We start from the raw sequence: 22,233 nt of genomic DNA, 5'->3' as shown, positions 1-22,233 counted from the left end.
TACATTCTACCACTTTCTGTTCAAGATCTGTGGGAAATTTTTAAAGGCATAGCCTAAAGCTACCACAATAGGTCAGTTTTTTGTTTTGCTTTTTCAAAAAGAGAGTTTTACTTTTAGAGGTTGTTGAGCATAAAAGCTGCATGTACTGCAGATGTTGGCATGTGTGTCTTTGTACTGTTTCATTTTAATATCTTTCTTTTTGCAGCAGCAGCAGTAGTTAATAATCCACTGCTATTCAGATGTTTCTGATTTCTTTTTCTTAATACTTTTTTCATGGTTTTAGGTGGGAAATTAAAAACGTTGTATTTCCAGGGTGCTGATCCAGCTAATGAACAGTTTATGACTCTTTACTTTGCAGGCTAGCTCTTTATTTTTCTGCCTTTTTCATGGAAAGTCTCAATTCCACAAGATGACAGACTCTAGTCAGTACTGCTAGAATAACCTGAATGTCTTTCCTTAGTGGCCAGTTGTTACAGGCACAAGGCTGTCTCTGACTCCTACTCCTCAGAAGGAATGTTTCTTTTTAGCTGTACCTGTCCATTTCTAGCTTTGAGCATGGGGCAAATAAGGCATCCCATTTGGAGAATGGTCATTTACTGGATGCCAGAGCTTCTGTTGTCTCTTCAGTCTGCACTGCAAGAGTCTTGATGAGCCATTTCTTCTTTCTAGTGTTATCTTCCATAACACACAGTAAACAAGAAGCATGTAGTAAACAAGAAACAAAACCACAGAATCACAGAATACATCTGGTTGGAAGAGACTTGACCCAGCACTGAAGGATCAACACTAAACCATGTCCCTAAGTGGGACACACACTGTTTAAACACTTTCAGGGATGATGACTTCACCACTGCCCTGGGCAGACCATTCCAGTGTTTGATAATCCTTTCAGTGAAGAAATATTTCCTAGCATCCAGCCTGAACGTCCCCTAGTGCAGCTTGAAACCATTTCCTCTAGTTCTGTTACTTGTTATCAAGAAGAGGCTGGTCCCCTCCTCTCTCCAGCCTCCTTTCAGGTAGTTGTAGAGAGCAATGAGGTCTCCCCTCAGCCTCCTCTTCTCCAGTGTGAACAGCCCCAACTCCCTTAGATGCTCCTCATAGGCTGTGTGCTCCAGGCCCTTCACAAGCATTGTTGCCCTTCCCTGAACACACTCTAGAACCTCAATGTCCCTCATGTAGAGTGGGGCCCAAAACTAAACACAGTACTCAAGGTGTGGCCTCACCAATGCTGAGTACAGGGGGATGATCACCTCCCTGTTCCTGACAGCCACTGTGTTTCTAATACAAGCCAAGATGCCAGTGGCTTTCTTGGCTATCTGGACACACTGCTGGCTCATATTCAGCTGCTTGTCGATTAGAACCCCCAGGTCCCTTTCTGCTAGACAGCTTTCCAGACACACTTCCCCAAACCTGTAGCGTTGCATGGGGTTGTCATGACCCAGATGGAGGGCCTGGCACTTGGCTTTGTGTAACATCATACAATTAGCCTTGGCTCATCAGTCTAGCCTCTCCAGATCCTGCTGTAAAGCTTCCCTACCCTCTAGCAGATCAACACAGCCACCCAGATTGGTGTCATCTGCAAATTTACTGAGGGTACACTCAATCCCCTCATCCAGATCATTAATGAAGATACTAAAGAGGACAGGCCCCAGTACTGAACCCTGCATGTGACTGGGCACCATCTGGACTTAACTCCATTCACCACAACTCTGGGCCTGGTCAGCCAGTCAGTTTTTTTATCCAGTGCAGAATGTACTATCCAAGCCTTGTGCCATGAGTTTATACAGGAGAATGCAGTGGGAGATAGTGTCATAGGCTTTAGTAAAGTCCAGCTAGAAGAGGTCCACAGCTCTTCCCTCATCCACTAGGCAGGTCACTTTATTGTGGAAGGAGATCAGATTAGTCAGGCAGGACCTGCCTTTCATAAACCCATGCTGACTAGGCCTGATTGTCTGGTTGTCTTTTAAGTGCCATGTGATCCATAACCTTTCCTGGCCCCAAGGTCAGACTGACAGGCCTGTTGTTCCCTGGATCACCCTTCCAGCCCTTCCTGTAGATGAGCATCACATTGCCTGGCCTCCAGTCAGCTGGGACATCCCTGGTTAGCCAGGACTGCACGATAGTTCAGACAGAAAGTGATCCATCTTAGTGTTCAGGTTTTCTGATCAGAACTCTGGTATTATCACACAACAATTGCAGGCTGGTTTCAATGACTGTTCTTTCCTTAATGTGCTGTCTTCAAAGGCACAACAGATACAAAAGTTTCACCAACAGTGTTGCATGTTGACTTTGACATCTCAACAAATGGAAGCTCTTCCTGTTTGCAACCTAGGACAGAACTTGAATCTTTATACCCCAGGTACTAATCTGTTTGGGGTTTCCCCCACATCATCATCACTAACCCTTTATATACTTAGGTATGAGTTTAGGTTGGAGAATTTGTTTTCTAGCTTTCTTTGTGCCCAATGTTTGTTATCTCAGCTTGTCAAAACAGTTTCAGAACTCTGATTTTTCACTTTTATTTCAGCTTCTACTTATTACTGTTTGAAAAACTCTGTGCACAGGAGGTGGGTGAGGGATTATCTGTATAATAGTCATGCTTTAGTAACCATCCACGGGCACCAGTCAGTGTCCAAAGAGCCATGCAGTGAGGAGCAGAACTGCATCTCTGTTGTGTAATACATCTGAAACAGAGCTAAAATTGTTTCCACAAGTACAGATTCTGTTCATGCTGGTGGACCTGCCTTCAGGATTTGGCAGACTGGACTCCTTCCCCTGTCCCAGTTACGTCACTCAGCAAGTGTCAAATGTCAAACAAGAACAGCCCCAAATCATGCCATTCCTTTAAAATTCACCTCTCACAAGGCCCTTATTTACAAAGACTAATTTTTAATACTGTGAATATACCTTTCAGTATATACTTGTGATTTCTATGGGAAAAAGTGACGAGCCCTGCTGCCAGTACTGTGACAGGAATGGATGTTTCCAGCTGATGCAGTCATGACCGTATCTGTGATGTCACAGCAAGAGCTCAGTTTGGATGAACAGCTGATGCAAGCAGGGGAAGCTGGGAAGTTTGGAAAAGTTATTTTTTTGAAAAGATGGTTGAAGGCCTGTCTCTACTGTCTGCAGAGGATCCAAATCCCAATATATTTTTATAGAAGAAGTCTGAGAATCCTGCTAAACACTTCCTCAATGATGAATGAATGAATAACACCAGTTCTAACAACACCATCTTTTAACTTCTGCTTGATTCAGAATAGCTTGCTTTCTTGGCATAGTGACCCACCACTTTCTGGCTGAATTACTGCATCACAGCAGTAATGAAAAGTGTTTCTGTGATGCACAGTTTGGCACAGAATAGGTATTTAGCCTTACTGTAACAGGTTACACACAGAGCAGTCAAACTCTTTCAGTGTTCTGAGATAACTACCAGTTTTAGGAGTACCTGCACAGATCTTCACACACCATCAGCCAGTCATGAGTCCAAGCCAAAATACCAGCACCCCTTCCTGCCCTATGTGACAAGCAGTGGTCTACAAGGCCGAGTGCTTGGGCGTGCACAACTACATGCAGAAGCATTCACAACTCTCTGCGCCTTCCTTGAATGCAATAGCAGCCTCAAAGGAACTGATGTGCCTGCCCCTTGGCATTTCTGGCTTCTGCTACTCGGAAGACATCATGCCTGTGCTGAAATCCCTTCCATTGTCTTTCAGGCAGCTTCAGAGGCCAGACTAAGGTGTTCCTCCTAGATTTCAAAGGAAGTAGCTGATCAAGCTTCAGAAAAGACCACATGTGGATTTCTGAATTTCTGTGACACGTGACCTCCTCTGGGACAATGTGGGTGTCAAAGTTCAGGATACAGCAACTGAAGAGTTGGAGACAGAGCCTCTTGGCTAAAGAGACTTTGTCTGTAGGATACGTTTCAGAGGAAATTGGGACGTCATTGGAAGTTGCTGCATTCCTTGGTGAAAAATTCCATCACTAAGAAAGATGCTCAGAACGCTGATAATGTTACATTTCTACCTCCTTTCAGAAGAAGGAAGGTATTAAAGTAAGCAGAAAAGGGGAAAAAAACCCAAACACAAAAACCAACCAACCAAATCAAAACCAAATAACAAACAACCCAAACAAACAGGAGAGGTTTTTCCTGACAAAAAGAGGCAGGCGAGACATTTCACCATTTCTGACCCAGTGTGAAGAGCAGCAGATACTATTCTGTCATTCATGGCTGTGCTGCTTTGTTTATATCATCACTCTGTGCACTTTGGTGCCAATAATTTGGGGGGGGCAAATTTGTGTGGAAATCAAGTAAGTGTTTGTTGTTTTCAGGGGTTTTTTGTGTGTCAATATAAACCTTTATATGAAAGAAGTAAGGTGATATTTATGTCTGTACCAAATAATGGTTGGTTTACAGAGTAGTGAACTTTTAAACTGTTACTTTAAAATGCTAAATGCAAAGCAATTTCCTTTTTCTTTTTCTTTCTTTTTTTTAGCTGTGGTTGTTATGTTAAGAAAAGGTGAACAGGACAGATATCAGGAGGCACTTCCTGTTTGTGTTAAAAAGATAGCAAGATGGCATTAACCATACCCATGAGATAACATCGTCAAAATACCTTAACCACATGCATCACTTTCAAGAGGACTTTTGTAAAGCTTTACTTTCCTTCCTTTTGAAATTAATTAAAATGTGCAGATGTGACAACTACCTAACTGGGTATTTGATAATTATCCATAGTACAACATTTTTAATTATCAAGCTTTGGATAGCAAGCATAAATTAATCCATGGCAGGTATGTGTATGGGAAGCAGCTGCATTTCAAACAGAGAGGAAGGAGATAATGTGAAAAGAAATGGCATTACTGGGATTATAGCAGGATGTACAATCAGAGACATTACTAGCTGGAGGTAGCTCTTCCTTATGCTGTAGGAAAGGAGGATACTTTTTTCCTTGTGAATAGTATTGTCCCAGACACCATAAAAAAACCACAAGCAAAACAAAAAAAAAAAGACATCAAGGATGTGACCTCATAAGGCACAACTGAAGTACGTAGAGCCCTGGCAGCTCTCCAAGAATAGGTCATCAACATGGCATTTCCTTACAACCCTTTCTGAGATGGAGAGCTGCTGTTTTCCCCTTCTCTTCTTCCAGTCTGTTCATAATTATCATTCTTTGGTCATCTAAAGTTGTGACCATTTTTTTTTTGTCTTCCTGTAAGAGAAGTACCAACATCACCAGTGTTTTCCACTTCTAGTAGTGATTTATCAGAGAACAATAAAATGGTCTCCTTGTTATGTTTGTGTCCTGTCAGGTAGTAACAAAGAATATTATGTATTATGATATAATATAATCAACTGATTCATGCAGTCTTGTCACTCATTGTTAAAGGACACAAAATATTTTGTTATTTGAAAAAATGCAACCTAGGAGTGAGGTGGAGGAAAGGCCTTTCTTAGGTGTGTCCATCACCCTTCTAGTGAAATAATTAATGAAGCATTCTTTCTGTCAAGTGTTTCTCCCAATGCTGTGTGGGAGGCTGTGGTGAGGACAGAAAAAAGGGCACAGTCACCAATTTGTACAAAGTATTTTTATGAATGATGGGTTTTTCAGTGCTTGTCTCTCTCTGGTAGTGCAGCAACCAGTTCTTCCAAAACAGAGTTTCTGATTAATGCCATGAAAACAAGTACAACAGCTGGCAGTGGAGACTAGAAGTTCTACATGGCATCCCACTGCAGGGACTGTGACCCTCCAGCTTCTTGACTACAGTGAGCTTGGTGCACTTTTGAAGCCTCCTTGAGCCTCTCATCCTGCAGCACAAAAAAAGCAATGAAGGAGTTGCATGAAAAAAATAATTTCCTTTTGCTATACTAATGATGCAATTAGGCATCATTCACACAATTGAGCATGGGAAAAAATAGACTGAGGAAGCAGATGTGAACAAGAAATACCACCTTTACGTAGATAACATGACAAGTGGCTATTGTCCAGAGCACTGAATGGCAGAATGCTTTGGTTTAATGTCATGTCCTTGAGTGCACTAACAGGCTCTCTAAGGGGCTGGCTACCTATGCTGAGGGCCAGCTCTGGCACCTTACAGCTCTTCAGCCTTGGAGCAGACTCATGTGAGAAAGAGCTGTGATGTAAGAAGCTTTGTTGAGACCTCACTCACTTTAACTAGGAGTTGCCTATAAGTCCTTGCACTTGGTGCCTGCTGAGCTTTGTGGAGACACGTGCCAACCAGTGTATCTCCTTCCCTGCTCCTGGCCCACTGACTCAACTTCTGGGCTTGATCTTACATGTCCCTGGTGATCTGGACCTGCTTTGCTTTTCTCACTTAGATCCTGTGGGACCACAGCATATTACAGTGAGGCCCCTGCCTCTGTTTGCCTCGTTTTCACCCTTGGCTCAGCTTCCTGCTCCCCAATACCTAGGATTCAGGACAAAGAAAAATGTCACCTCAGGTAATCTCAGTGTAAGACAGCCTGAGTTGTGGAAACTGGCTCTGGATAGGAGAAATTTAATGCAACCTCCTTACTTAGTCCTGAGTTGTGTTAAGTCCCAGCCCCCCAAACCATTTACAGTATCACAGTACATTAGAGTTTGGAAGGGACCTCAAGAGATTGAGTCCAACCCCCCTGCCAAAGTAGGATCACTTAGGGTAGTCTGTGCAGGAATGCATCCAGGTGGGTTTTGAAAGTCTCCAGAGGAGACTCCACAACCTCTCTGGGCAGCCTGTTCCAGTGCTCCATCACCCTCACTGTAAAGAAGTTTCTTCTCATGTTGAGGTGAAATCTTCTATGTTCAAGCTTGACCCCGTTGTTTCTTGTGCACTACTGTGCACCACCGAAAAGAGCTTGGCCTATTCCACTTGACACTCACCCGTCAGATATTTATACACATTGATGAGATCCCCTCTCAGTCTTCTCTTCTCAAGACTAAACATCCCCAGGGATCTCAGTCTTTCTTCACAGGGGAGATGCTCAAGTCCCCTAATCATCCTCATGGCTCTCTGTTGGATTCTCTCCAGCAGTTCTCTGTCTTTCTTACACTGGGGAACCCAAAACTGAATGCAGTATTCCAGGTGTAGTCTCACCAGGACAGAGTACAGGGGGAGAAGAACTTCTGCAGACCTGCTGCACACACTTTTCTTGATGTGTCCCAGGATACCATTGTCTCTCTTGACCACAAGGGCACATTGTTGTTCCATGGAGACCTTGGAGTCAAGGTCTTTCTCCATGGAGCTGCTTTTTCGCAGGGCAGCCCCTAACCTGTCCTGGTGCCTGCTGTTAGTCCTCCCCAGATGCAGGACACTGCACTTGTCCTTATTGAACTTCATGAGGTTTGCCTGCACCCAGCTCTCCAGCCTGTCCAGATCTCGTTGGATGGCTGCACAGCCTGACAGGGTCAGCCACCCCCCCAGCTTTGTATCATCAGGGAACTTGCTGAGGGTACTCTCAATCCCCTCACCCAGGTCGTTGATAAAGATATTGAACAAAACCAAACCCAGTACCAATCCCTGGGGAATACCACTGGCCACAGGCCTCCAAGTTGACTCTGTCACTGATGACAACCCTCTGAACTCTGCTGTCCAGCCAGTTTGCAATCCACCTCACAGACCAGCTGTGAGTAGTATTAAACTCACATCTTTTTCAACAAACTGGAATTGCAGAACTTTCTGGGCTTCCTTAAATGGATTAGACTTGTCACTTAAGGTGCTGCTCAGGAAAGGAGCTTACATACTGGAGCCTTGAACATATTCACTGCTTAATTATTAGCTCCTTTTCTGCCTTTGCTCCGAAGCACTCCAGAGAGTTCTGTTACCTGAGAGAAGGTTCCTGCAGAGGGTAAAGAGATGGGTGTGAGTTCATCTGTCCTGTTAGGTGCTTATATTGTGAAATGCATAAATATTTTTTGCTGATTACCCACTAGGGACTCTCAGATGGTTTAGAAGCATCCCTTCTGAACAAATTCATTAGATTGGGTGTCTTCTTGTGAAATCTCCCTGACTTCTCACATAGTAATGTGTTAGCATGGTCAAAGTCCATTGCAATACAAAAATCATCATAAAACTGTGAAGCAGGGTCTGTAAAAGGTAGAGTATTGGTCTGGAAATCTCCTTCTGAAGATCTTTTACCTGGAATTTTTGATATTTAGTATGGCAGTTTTGGCTGTTTGTTTTGGGTCCAAAATTCACAGATCTTCCTGTATTTCTGCTGTGATAGTTAAGGTTGTCTGAAGATCTTTACCATCCACACTGAAAATCCATAACCTTGATTTCCATCTTGTGCAGATCTAAGACATTAGCTGCACTTCTGAATTTTTCCTTTCCTCTACAGGATTGGTCACAGTTCCAGTCCCATAGTTCTTGCTGCAGTTCCTTAAATCTCTGCTCTCTTGAGCCTGACTTTGTGCATTGTCCATTGTCCATCATATAATTAGAAGCAAGCTTGTGAGGAGAAACAATTTTCTTGCAGTTAATATAAAGAAACGTAACATGCCTGGGTGTAGTGCAGTTTGTAAAGCACTACACGGATGAGAAGTGGACTCTAATGTTGGGATTAATGCTGAACATCAGTGTTCACATGCCATTGAGAGTTTCAGCCTGTAATACTTACTACTGTGGAATGTTTGGTGTTCTTACCTTGTTAATATAGTTAAGAACTGATGGGTTATATTAGTCACAATTTCCAAAAGTAAGTGAAACATTCTGAGGGCAACTGTAAAAGACCTTTTCATAACTGTTTTCATCTGATTTGCCTAGTCTGATATTTCTGGGAAGGGGTTAACAGTCTTCACATGGAACTCTCCTGAATATATCAGTTCCCATCTGCAGTTTATCAAGATCCATGCTGTAAACTGAAAACAAAATAGTTACCTTTTTAAGGAATATGTTTTGTAAAAATATTATCCAAAGTAATGAATTCTGTTAATTTAAAATGTATTGTAAATTTAGGGTAAGGGAGTAGACAAGTCACTTTGCAGTGTGAAGGTGACAGTGCACTGGACGGGGAGAATGCAAAACCAAGCTGGAATAGGCAGCTCAATATTGAAGCTGAGGGCACAGCTGGAGAGGTGCATTTATTTCAGCCTTCAGGTACATTGGAATATTGTTCAATTAGTACATTTATTGTTGATTTTATATTTCATATAAATTATTATTGTGACTTCTAATGCTTCAAAGAATGTGGCATTGTCCTGTTAGCATTTTTCAGTTCACCAGTTTAATGTGAGTGACCTGTGGAAGCCTTTTCTTTTCAAAAGAGTAAATCCAGGCAAAGCAGCATCAGTGCACATCTTCCTTCTGAACTATATAGAGTGTAATAGACTTTCAGAAATTCAAAGATGAATCAAAACTCAGCATAATACTGAGTTAGGGGAAATTATAGATGGAGAAGTACAGGACACATGATCTTCTAAGACCACGGAGTTGTGTAGTGGTGTCAGTGGGTCTGAGATCCCTGTCTGGGTTTAAATTACAAACCAATTCTCTTTTCTACTATGCTATGCTGTTTGGCTAATGCAAGGCTTATGCAGAATTCTTTGGTGAAGACCTCATGGCTTTTAAACAAATGTTTTATACAGTATGCAAAATAGAAATGCAGATGCATAATGATTTTTAAACTTCAGAATCTTTGAGGGTGGAAACTATGTCCGTGACGACTCCTAGCTATTGCACATCTTCACAGGGAAAAGCGTGCTGTAGTGCATGAGAAACTGGAACTTTACAAGCTAGTGTTTCAAATCTCCTGACTCCCCAGATGCCCCTGTGGTGTCTGGGACAGTTGGGTCTCCGCTGGAGAGAAAGGGAGAAAACAAAGGGAAGGGCAGGAAAACTAAATAAATTCTTTTTATTTTGTTTTTGGCCTAGGAGCAGGTTTAACTGCTGGGGATCGGACTGAGCAGCAGCGTTTAATGTTCTAGAGGTACATAAAGGCAGGAAGAGCCCTCACTGAGAGAAGAAAAGAAAACTCTCGTAAGAGGAAGGTCTTCTGAGAAACAACATTATAGAACTAAAATAGAGCAACTAGAGGAAGGAAGCCCATGTCCTATATATACAGAAAGGGAGGGGGATCTTCTCCATAGTAACGGAATGAACATGGGAGGAGGAAAAGGACAACACAAACTGCAAAAGATGTGTTAACAAGTGGTGTAGTAAAGAGAGATGTGGGATTTGCTCTTCTTTCCTGTTTTCAGGGCCTGTGGTTTTAGTATAACACAAAATCCCTTTAAAAATGTTTTTTAAATGAAGATTTATTATTTCTGGAACGATAAATTCTGAAGCTTGTCTTTTAGTACTTGTACTTCATATCCTGAACATCTTACTGCTAGAAAACTTGAAGCCTTGGCTGTTAGAAGAAAGTTTCTGTTCTGTGATTTACACCATATGTATGTTGCTGCTATATACTTCTATTATTACTATGTAGTTACAAAAAGCTTTGGGACTGGAATGTGGCCAGATTTTGCAATAGTATTTAACAGGCAGTAGTTGGATGAGGTGGTCTGCACCATATGTAACAGTTGTGTGGGTGTCACAGAAGTAATCACTTACAAGGAAATCACAAGTATCCCAAAGACTAGGCTTGTTCTGTTTCCTGATGTAGTTTTGCTGCTGAACTGAGAACCCATTTTTGCCCCCCCCACCCCTGACCCCAGCTTATTTCTTGCACTCTTTCACTGGTTAACTCCAAGAGCAGTCTTGCAAAGCACTTGCAGGACGTGCTGTTGCATCTCTTGCCAGGCAAATCCCTCTCAGTAAAGAGAGCAGTCCTTCAGCCTCAGAAATCTAGCACTGTAGTAAACTAGATCTTTCATAATCCGTATGAAACATCCTTTCCTCCTTCTTTTAGCACTTCTTCTTAATATACAGTGATTACTTCTAATAACTAGTAAATCAGTAACCAGACCAAAAGTTTTACTTCGTGACAGACTCCGGCAGTTTTCATTGTTTAAAATAACGTCTTTCACTCCAAAGTTTGCTTTCCATATTATGTGGGATAAGTGATCTTTTGTGTTTAAAAATACCTGTTGTTCTTTTTGCAAAGACTGACAGCAGTGTCTGGTTGCAGGGTGGGATGATTAACTGGAATAGACTGTTTCCTCCTTTACGTCATAGACATAATGCGAATTACCAAGATCATCGCCCATCAGAACAAGACACACCTCCACCTACTGAGGTTTCGGAAGAGCAGGTAAAACGTTTTTCTGTTTTAAAATGGCATTTAAAAAATCTATTAGGAATGATCTGCCCTTAATTTTTTTTTTGTCATCTGTTGGTGCAGTTTATTAAAACATTGTCTGTAGCAGCACAAATGGGTGTATCAGATGAGGGTCACAAATTGTCATTGCCATTCAAAGCAAATTGTCATTGCCATTCAAACCAGAGTGACGGATCAGCTTGGGAGTTTCTGCTCTAGTGTGTAACGGTTTGCCTTTTGTATTTAAAGATGGGACAGTTTCGCTAATCAGAGCTATTCAGATCCAATAAAGTACATGATGAACAGATTTCATTATGTGTCTTTTAGGCATGCAAGTTTTCCTTCATAGCTTAAGTTTCCGATTCCGTTGTGTAGTTTTTTTGAAATAAGAATGTTATGCCAGCTGTGGACTGCACACACTCTTGGTCTAAAACTCGAGTGTTTCCCTCAGTAATGTGCTTGACTGATTTAATACACTGGTACAAACAGAGAAGTTTGTCTCTCTTCTATCAAACATAGATTTATTTAGGCTTTTGTTGATAATTTTAGTCTCAAAAGAGACTCATTCCTGTGTTCATACTTTATTGCATGCAAGTTCTCCAGGTTGTAGCCTCTCTGCAATTAGTTGCATTGGCCATTTTGCAGTCTAAGATCTCTGCTACCCATGAACAAGGGTAGTTTTCAAGGGCAAGTTTTGATTCCTGTTTTGTTTGTTGTTTTTTTGTGGGTTATTTTAGGTAGGTAAATCAATAGTTCCTAGCACCATGCTGTCATTTCTAGTGAGTTCAAAATGAGCCTGTCCCAAACTGAAATCTTTCCTAAGACTTGATTTCCAGTTTTGATTTAATGTTTGTTTATGTTCCAAGTGTTAAAACTTTAACTGCATGGGTGATTTTGACTGTAAGCCTGCTGAGCTACATCCAAAAAGGGAAAATACAACCCCCTCCCCAAAAAAAACTAACAAAACCAAATCCTGAAAACCCCCACCCAACTGACCAAAAAAACCACCAAACCAAAACAACCAACCAACCAAAAAAACCCACAACAACAATACCAAACAACCCCCCCCCCCCCAGAGAATACAAACAAACAAAAGCCCCACCAAAAATTCCCCCCACAAAACTCACCCCCAGACAAAACACCACCTTCTGAGACAAACCCAGAAACTTCATTTTAGCTGGCCTGAAAGCCTGCTCAGTGCCAGGCATGGAGTGGGCCAAAAGATTTCCCTGCTGAGTTGTTTTGTTTATTTGTTTGTTGACAACTTCTTCCTTTGGGAACATTTATTGTAGGGCTGGAACCAAAGAAACAGTTATTAATCTGCAATTCTTACTCAAAGCCTTTCGGCCCAGATTTGTGAAAGCAATGTATGGTTGCATTTTCTCACACATTGAAGAGCTCACCTGATGGCTGTCATTTGCAATACTGTCTAGTTACCCTGCAAAGAAAAAAGGGACCTAAACACCTTTGATTTCTCAGGGCTGTACTACTACCTGTACAAGCTGTCTTAAAATGGCAGAAACACAAGGGTTTCTTCTCTTCAGATTAAAATTTGCAAGCATTTGTGAGGCTTCTGGTACAAAAATCTCTGCATTTCTTGTGGGTTTTTTAGATTACTGGTAACATACCAGTATACATCTCTGCTTCCTGGAGCTGGATTCAGTTCTTGTGGTTAAGCTACACTCAGATGAAAAGAACTTTTTATTGTTACAATCTATTCCCTGTGATGCTTGCTGAATAATTCTGTAATGGGAACATCGCAATTCCATCCACCACTTCTTAAGGTTAGAATTCATGGCAACTTCAGTAAAAACCTTTCTTCTGAACTGTATTTCTGTGGTTAGCTTTTATTCCACTGCCTGCCCTTTTTCTCATAAAACCCCACAATCTTACAAATGAAAGTTCAGAGGGAGTAAGCTTCAGAAAGTTACAGGTTATGAAAGCCAGTTTGTAGTTACGCTGTTGCTGCAGAAATGTTGAAAGTAACAATTCATTTTTCTCTCTACAAGAAGGTGAGAAACTGACATGGGTTTGTAAGAGCAGGGAAGAGACGGAAAGGCACAAAAGTGATCAGTGCCCATATTTGCTATTCTGACAACCTGTTTGCAGACATTGTGTTATGATGTATTTAGATTAAGAAAAGGAAGGAGCCCACCTCTGGGCACACTGGACATACTGTATTTTTCAGTAAGTTGCCAAAGCAGAGAAGATTAGAAATAATGAAACTTCTGGAGGTGTCTTAAAGGGAGGGAAGGTTGCTTTTAATGACACCTTTCTTTTAAAAGACATTTAAAGTGCTAGTGCACATTGCTCTTGCACACTGGGAAGATTGCTCCTGAGACGTAGGGCCTCTGCTGTGTTCCTGCTGAGCTTCACTCTGCTGCTTCAGGCTCTGTACATGCAGAAGAAAAGCAGCAGTAGCTCTCACACAGCTCCTATACCCCAGGACTTCTAGGAGCTGTGGGGTCTGGTCACGAGGCCATTCTTGTGGAGAGCAGCAAACCCCAGGATGAGACTCTGGTTGTCACGTGAAGCACCATACTTTCTATTTTACTCTTCTTTCAAAACTGGGCCAGCTAAGCAAATACATGTGTGGCACTTTCAGCAAGTGATTGCTTTTGAGTCAGCAGCCACCCCTGTGGCAGTGTTTGCCAGCATGCTGTCCCAGAAACGTCTTTGTGATGGTGCATAGCCATGCTTGCTTATTGTCTGGAATGGTAAGCCTCTGAACATCCTATTCAGTGGAAAAGTGATCTCTGGCATGTGAACATGAATAGTGTGCACAGTGTGAATAAAACTCTGATTCTGATGCAGTGTTATTTATTTTCCAGGTTGCACGACTTATGGAAATGGGATTTTCCAGGGGAGATGCCCTAGAAGCACTGAGGGCTTCAAATAATGACTTAAACGTAGCCACTAATTTTCTACTGCAGCACTGATGGTTTTCTGTGTGAAAGAACTTCACTTGATGGGTTTGTACGTCTGAAAGAGGATCAAAGCCACCTGCTGGACAGACTCACGAAAGTCGTCCCAACAAGAGCATCAGAAAAGAGAAGCTGGCTCCAGGTGACTGGTGACTCAAAGTGATGTTAAGGAAAGATGTGAACTGCTCCCAAACCTTCAGACCACTTGGTGGTTTCTAGTCAGGTTATCCTTTTCAAAGTAACTTTAGTTTCTACTTATTACTGGATATCACCTAAATTTATTTTTAAAATAAAGGAGGTGTGGGTTTTTTCTCTTGTAAAGCCTTCTTAGACGTTATCAGACTTAATAATTAGGAAAAGAAACTCCAAAACCCACAACAACTACATTTACCTATCAAGAAAAATTGTATTTTCACCATTTACCAGCCTAATTTCTCTAGCTCACATACTGCTTTACAGTATCTGATTTTTTTTTTTATCACAATAATAAGAGGTTTGGAGATTATTTCATTTTCAACTCAGCAAAGGGTTATGGGACTAGTAGGTCGCTCTTTGGCAAGCTTTCTTAATGCCTGTAATACTTTATTTCTTGAATTCCTTTTCAAGTAAAAGTTGTCCTTCAGCACATACTACACAGATAGGATGAGAGACAATTCATGTGCGTGTTGCACATGTGCCAAGTGGCCACTGTACATTGAAATTTTTGCAAATTGATTGAATTGCTGTTCAGATTGCAGGTCATGAAGATACTCACTGGAAGCAATAAAGGTGAATTGAATGATACAGTAAGATCAGAACTACTGAGATTATTTCAATGACTTCCATGTCTAATTCAGACAGACTTCTGTAATGATGGCTGTATGCTCAGCGTCCAATTGCTGGTTTCATTTTTTTGAGCAGGCTACATACTGTCTTAAAACAAGATTATAAAAAGCTAACTTTTCTATATATAGTTCTAGTTTTGTACTGTCAAAGGTGTGGGTGGTGCTGCATTTGCTGAATCTTCACCGTCTGAAGCAACTCACTGTTGATCACAGACTGGAACATTAACCTTAGGGATGATTGAGGCCAACACAGGAGGGAACAGGACAGTAATGCCGAAGTGGTACAATACTGGGTTTGAAGTTCAGACTGATAAATAAGCTTGTGTGACTTGACTCTCAGAAATGCTCAGTATTAGCAACTCCTTAGGAACCTCAGGAGATGAGATGGAAGGAGGTGAACATCTCTATAAAACCAAGCAGTAATACAATATTCCAAACTGCAACTCTCTAAAACCAATCTACACATGTATCTCGAGCATTTAATGTATGTTTCTGTATGTACTTGTGTTTGTATATTGTGTGTATATGTGTCTGTTTATACACACAGAGGCATATTTAATACATGCATACATTTAGAATTAAGGTAGAGGCCATCAGAAACATAACAAATGCAACAGCAGGTGCAGAGGGCAAGAGGTGAAAGAATACAGGAGAAGGAAGGATGGTTTGGAAATCCAAATGAACATGTGTGTACCAAAGTACAGCTCTGTGCAGTCTCACGTGCTTTGAAAGACATACCAGGGAATTCCAGGACAAGATTTAGGGAGAGAGAGAGAGAGAGAGAGAGAGAGAGAGAGAGATGCCTTCCTTTTTCTTTTTTAATTGATTTTTTAAAAAAGTCCTCAGGCATACAAGTCCTTATCCAGAAATGATATCAGATTTGTGCAGCTTTTGGTACCTGCCATAATTTTTAATAAAGTCAATCTCTTGTACATATTTTTTAGTGTTTTCCAGTGGCTGAAATAAGGGGGTTTTGGAATGGCCATGTGTTTCCTGAGCTTTCATCAACCTCCTTCAGGGTTTGATTTGCTGCTATGATCACATTATGTAGTCAGGGTCTGCTTATTAATTGAAAGGTTTTGTTTGTGTGAAGCTAGGTTGCTGGATGTGTGTGTAAGCCAGGGATGTTTCTATAGCTGAAGAAGTCTGGATACCTCCTGTCTTACAAAGCAAAGGGCAAATGTAAGGGGGGGTGGAAAAAAGTCCTATAATAATTTGCAAACTAGTTAAATATCTTGAAAGAAGTACAGGTTTTAATTTTGAAACATAACTGATTTTCCTCATGAATATTTTATCCAAAGTAGCAATAAAGGCTGGCGAAGCACTTCAGAAACCAGAGATTTTGTCTGTAGGAAATAAAGGTCTGCCTAGTCCAGAGTGAATGAGACATGTCCTGTGCCCTTTTAGACATTGCCCTGCTCTAGGGACAAGCACAAAGAGCCTTTATTCCTTGAAATTTTAAAACATGGCATCTGGGACATGTGAGGGAATATTCTCAGAGTCTAAATTCTTCCTTGCCATTATCTGTACAAGAGCTATCAAAATGCCACCGTTGCGTGGAAAGCACCTTTTTGCTGGGCGTTTCACAAAACTGGGTCATACATGAGGGGTAAAATTCAGGTCTTGGTGATGTCAGTTGAAAAACCCCCTGATATCTGTTTGTGTTCAAAATGCTTCCACAGTTGTGATTTCAAATTTATTAAAAAGAAAAAAAGGGGGAAAAAAGAGGAGTAAAAGTCTCAGCTCCTGTTGAACACAACAGTTCCTGCTTTGTGCAAGAACCCTGGAAGTAAGATCCCCCACAACAAAGCTGCAAAACAACTTGGTTTCCACTTCATGGTAAAACTTTTGTGGACCATTTCTGGGAATGCAAGGAGTTTTTCACAGCCCATGCAGTGTTTGTCCAATACAGTTTTGAGTATCTCATTGCACAGTTCCTGTTTCGTGTGTGACACAGCAATATTGTTTAGATAGTTAGAGAACGCAGAACACTTCTCTATGGGCAGGATTTTAAGTCCCTGGGAGATTGAGACATGTTTTAGTAAAGCCAAGATTTGGTGTTTCGAAATAAAAGTAGTTTTCTGCTGTTAAAATTTTGCTACAAGACTGGGAATACTGTCTTTTGACACAATGTCAGAATAGTTTACTGGGGACTTTCCTAGACAGTTATGTGATACTTTGATACACGCCCACAGGGAGGTCTGAATTTGTGGAAATCTACCTAATAAGCCACCAGGTTCTCAAGCCTTAATTTTTCTAATAAGATGCAGAATGACTGAAATCTGAACCTACCAAACCCATTTGCCTCTCCCAAAACAAGTGTTAAGTGTTGCCTGCTACTTAGTGGATGGTCACAGCTGGTTCACGTACCAGCCTGTGCTGTCTCCCTTGGTGAACGTGTGATGGAGGAAAGGTCTCGTTATTTTTGTCTGAAACAGAAGCAGCAGCAAGCAAAACTTACCACAAGGTACTGGACAAAGGGCAATGCTTTTGGCTCTCCTGTTTGTGCATGAGTATATATAGGTATATATATGTGTGTATGGGTATGTATTTATACAGAGAGTGAGTGAGAATATTTATGTATTGCTTTGATGAATTTAACTGGAGCTACGAGTGTGCTGAAGACAATTAAAAGTCTGCATTCAAAGACTCCCATCGCTCAGACATGTGTGTGTAGCAGTTTGGGCTGGGTGCCCTCTGCTGTGTTCATATGAGGGGTGCTTCCTGTGTCCAGAAGTCCAGCCCAGTGGGTGGACACAGGAAGCCAGGTATTTCATCCCATAATACCCTGCACCACTATAAGATCTCAGCAGGGGTCTGGCACTTTCTCTTTCTTCCCTCACTGCCACCCAGTAACTTGGGAGAGAGGGTTAGGCCCAAGGCCGGGGGGGATGGGCAGTCTCAGATCTGGCCAGCTGAGATTAGCCTAGCAGTGGAGTGGGAGGAGGGAGGAAGAAGGAGCCCTGGGGGTCTTGGGTGTACCCTCAGGTGGGGTTGGGATATTTTCTGGTTGTGCTTTGGGATCTCTTTTGTCACTGCGCTTCTGGCTCTCCGTAAACGTTCACCACTTTCCATTTAAACTTTGCACCACTTTTGCAATCTATTTGTCTGAGTCATTATTTTTTGCCCGTGGTGGGGAGGGGGTCTGCCTCAACCCATCTCAGTGTGTGTTTGGAGTATAGACACATCTGCAAAGGCATCTGGATTTGAAAACACTCAGAACTACAACTGTGATGTGGGAGGGGAGCTGCATCTGTCTGAGGATAAATGCACAGTGTTCACTGGAGCTAGCAGAGATATGTATGTGCAGGTAATGTCTTGTGTGTGTTCTTCTGCAAGAAAAACCTCAATGAGAGCAGCTTTACTAATAGCTTTAGCCATAGTAATCAGTATTTTGTATCAATGAGCAAAAATGCTGTCGTCTTAGGAGAGTCACCTGAACACACGAACACGGTATGTGTTTTTATGTATGCACACGTGTACATTATCTACATATATGTGCTTACCTATATGTTTATACTGGGACTGGTTTAATTTTTAGTGGACCACATTCCTCCTGTTTCCACATATAAAGAGATGCTTTGACCATAGAAAGTCCACTCTTAATTTGAACTCAAAGAAGGTGTGTGCTACCAACAGTTTTCAGTTCAAATAGAAGACAAGGAATGGATGATGGGAGCACAGGAATAGTACAGCCTGATGACTGGGTGTGACTGATCAAAATATCAACAAATCTGTAGTTCAGCTGTTGTCATTTGATATTTTTTTTTTTCCAAAGGAGAGTTTTAAGAGGACACAAGAAGTTAGCTGGGTTCACACATGGTCACAGAAAACCTGAATGGTGGCATTGAAAAAACCAAGAATATACGTACTTTTAAAAGGGGTGAAAAGTTCTGGGGCTGTGGCAGAACCAAAGCTAGGATTTCACCTGTGCACTGGAGGCACCATAAATGTAATTCAAGATTAGCAAAGGACATGAGGGAAGTGGAACTAGGTGGACTAGAGTTGAGAGAAAAGGAGCAAAGCAGAAAATAGGCTGCAAAGGAAAGAAGCACAGAATCACAGCATGTTAAGGGTTGGACGGGACCTCTGGAGATCTTCAAGTGCAACCCCCCTGCCAGAGCAGGACCATATAATCTTACATACATTTACTAGATCCCCTCTTGGTCTTTTCCTCTCCTAAGACTAAAAAGCCCCAGGAGTCTCAGCCTTTCCTCATAAGGCAGTGCTCTAGTCCCTTAATCATCCTTGTAGCCCTCTGTTGGACTCTCAAGTAGTTCCCTGTCCCTCCTGAACTGGGGAGCCCAGGGCTGGATGCGATGACCTGCTGAGAGGGGTGTCACATTGTGCTTCGTTTGGTTTTGAAAGAATTCACAGATTCTGTGTGGAAAATGCAAATACACAATATTGTGACTAATTTTGTACAGAAAACCCTCTCTTTTTTCAGGGGCAATGTTACCATCTCATACAAAATTGACCAAATAAAATGGAATGTGTAGCTGGAGAGAAACAGCAATTTGGCAAACCCTAGAGTGAAGGAGGTGAATCAAGGACTTTTGCTTGCCCTTTGCTTTGCTTGCAGAGGGGAGAGGAATGTATGCATCTCTGAGAAAAAACCTTGCCAATACCACTTGGCCCAAACAATCACACCAGCACTTGTTACATGGCCATGAGCTTTTATTTTGATATGTATATTTTTACATGACACTATTTTACTGTCTTACAAAGATGGATGTCATGCCGTGCAATAGCATCAACACAGGATAGCTTAAAGCACAGACCAAGGAGCCACGTTGTACAGCACAGGGAGTTTTCTAACAGGTACTCTGTAACTGAAACCAGGAGCTGTGGTCACAGAATCATAGAATCTTAGAATCATAGAATGGTCTGGGTCAAGAAGGGACTTCCAAAGGTCATCTAGTCTAACCCCCTCTGCAGTAAGCAGGGGCACCCTCAACTACATCAGGTTGCCCAGATCCCTGTCAAGCCCCACTGTGAGTATCTCCAGGGATAGGACCCAAACCACCTCCCTGGGCAACCTGTTCCAGTGTTCCACCACCCTCACAGTAAAGAACCTGTTCCTAACATCCAATCTAAGTCTACTCTTTAGTTTGAAAACATTGCCTCTTATCCTATCACTACAGGCCTTTGTAAACAGTCTCTCTCCATTCTTCTTGTAGGCTCCCTTCAGGTACTGGAAGGCCACTATTAGGTCTCCCTGGAGCCTCCTCCAGGCTGAACAACCCCAGCTCCCTCTGCCTGTCATCAGAGCAGCTGCCTGATCATTTGCATGGCCCTCCTCTAGACCCACTCCATCAAGTCCATGTCCCACCTACGCTGAGAGCTCCAGACCTGCACACAGTAGTCCAGGTGAGGTCTCACCAGACCAAAGTGGCAGAATCACCTCTCTGAAACTGCTGGTAATGCTTCTTTTGGTGCAGCCCAGGATGTGATTAGCCACCTGGGCTGCAAGCACACACTGTCTGCTCATGTCCAGCTTCGTGTCTGTCAGCACCTCCAAGTCCTTTTCCACAGGGCTGCTTTCTATCACCTCACTCCCCAGTTTGTACTGATAGTGAAGATTGTTCTGGCCCTGGTGCAGAACCCTGCACTTGCTCTTGTTGAACCTCATGAGGTCTTGCAATGCTGGAAATGTATGCTTTTAGCTGAAAGCATTAAGTTGGAAACCACCATTAAAGGAAAAAGGCAGTGCTGTTGGAGCTCCATGTGTTTGCCATCAAGATACAGCTTGCCAGACAAGGATGTCATCTGCAGCGATCCCATCTACTTTCTGCACTGCATTCAGTTTGCATGAGCTAATCACCCTTTGGCAGAAGAGAAACCTGAAATGCACTCTGTTAGAGGGGTTTGGCTCAGAAGGGGTTCTGAGCTATGAGGATCACAGCATGAATTTGCTAAGAAAAACCTCGGTTTGCAGGTTTGTACCTGTGTCAGGTGTACCACTATACACTGTTACGGCAGTGCACTCACTGCCCTTAGACGAAAATCCCATTTTCGCTTCTTAGAAGACAGTATGGGAATAGGCTGCAGTCGAGGGTGAAGTAAGAGACAATCACAGAATCATCGAGTCTTTTTGGTTGGAAAAGACTTTTAAGCTCATTGAGTCTAACTGTTGACCCACTGTGACAGATTTAATATGGCAAATCATAGAATGGTTTGGGTTAGAAGGGACTCTTCAAGGTCATCTACAGTGCGCAGGGACATCCTTAACTAGATCACGTTGCTCAGAGCCCCAGACAGTATGACCTTAAATGTTTCCCGTGCCAGTGTTTCAGCACCTTCACTGTAAAAAATGTCTTCTCTCTAGTCTTACACAGAAAGCCTTCAAGGATTGTACTGCGCTACCGTGCGCTGGCCGTACACCTCTTTATTAAATGCACCGCGTCCCTAGGTGGCAGTAGGTGCATGGGGAAGCACCACCTGCATCTCCTGCGGGTGTTTGTAGATTTGTGGGCGTTTTTAACCCTAAGCAGCGGGCTTGACTCCCTCCTCCGGCGAGAACCGCCGCTGCCCCGCTCCTCTGGCAGAGCAGCGCTGCGCAGGCTGCGAGCTGCACGGAGTCGTCCGCCCTCCTGTCACGGGCTGTGGGACCTCGGGGCGAGAGCTGGTATCCCTCTGCCGCTGGTAGCCCACTCGCCCCTGATGCCCTTCTGCCACAGGTATCCCCCAGCCCATGACAGCAGCCGAGGGGGACTCCCAAGGCATTTTGCACCTCAGGAGCAGCAGTGCTCGAGCAGAACCAAGTAGTGAAGCGCAGCAATGGTTCTCAGAGGGTTCATCCACGGGGCAAAGAGAGAGGAGCAGGAAACATGCCCGATGCCAGTTTCTGGCTGCCTGGTGGGCAAGGCAGCAGATTAGAGGAAGTGTCATGCAGAGTTTGGATCAGGCAGGTGAATGAAGTGCAGAAAAAGTGTTACTGTTCCTCTAGACAGGATGCTCTGTACAGCTCTGCTTCAATTTTAGGAAAACGCTCTGCTTTCCAGCTGCAAGGGAACACCCCCAGGTGTGTGAGCTGGTTCAGGCAACTCGGGATTCCCTAGGAAATTCTCCTGACCCATTCTGCCCAACTCTCTAACTTCCATACCCCTCAGGTGTTCCCTCAGCCCCAGCTAAGCCTGCTGGCCTCTGGTGGGCATTTTCAAAAGCAAAGGGCCCCGGGCTGGTGTCAGTCCAGAGGAGGAAGGCCAGACCCTCCTGCACACTGCCATTTTCATATCACAGAACCACAGAATCACAGAATACCAAGAAGGAAGGGACCTCAGGGATC

The 22,233-nt window shown here is 42.8% G+C and overlaps 1 protein-coding gene across 1 annotated transcript in view; it reads left to right on the top strand.

The window, feature by feature from the left end:
- Positions 1-15,729, top strand: part of UBAC2 (UBA domain containing 2) — a 113,287-nt gene extending 97,558 nt beyond the window's left edge. Inside the window, exons 8-9 of the mRNA XM_054162972.1 lie at positions 11,069-11,191; positions 14,029-15,729. Of these exons, the coding sequence (XP_054018947.1) occupies positions 11,069-11,191; positions 14,029-14,136 (231 nt within the window). The 3' untranslated portion in view covers positions 14,137-15,729. The remainder of the gene's footprint in view (positions 1-11,068; positions 11,192-14,028) is intronic.
- Positions 15,730-22,233: the final 6,504 nt, after the last annotated feature.

This window comes from Dryobates pubescens, chromosome 7, assembly GCF_014839835.1.
Source record: "Dryobates pubescens isolate bDryPub1 chromosome 7, bDryPub1.pri, whole genome shotgun sequence".
In the NCBI taxonomy this organism is placed as follows: Eukaryota; Metazoa; Chordata; class Aves; order Piciformes; family Picidae; genus Dryobates; species Dryobates pubescens.
This window is presented reverse-complemented; position numbering and strand designations above follow the sequence as displayed.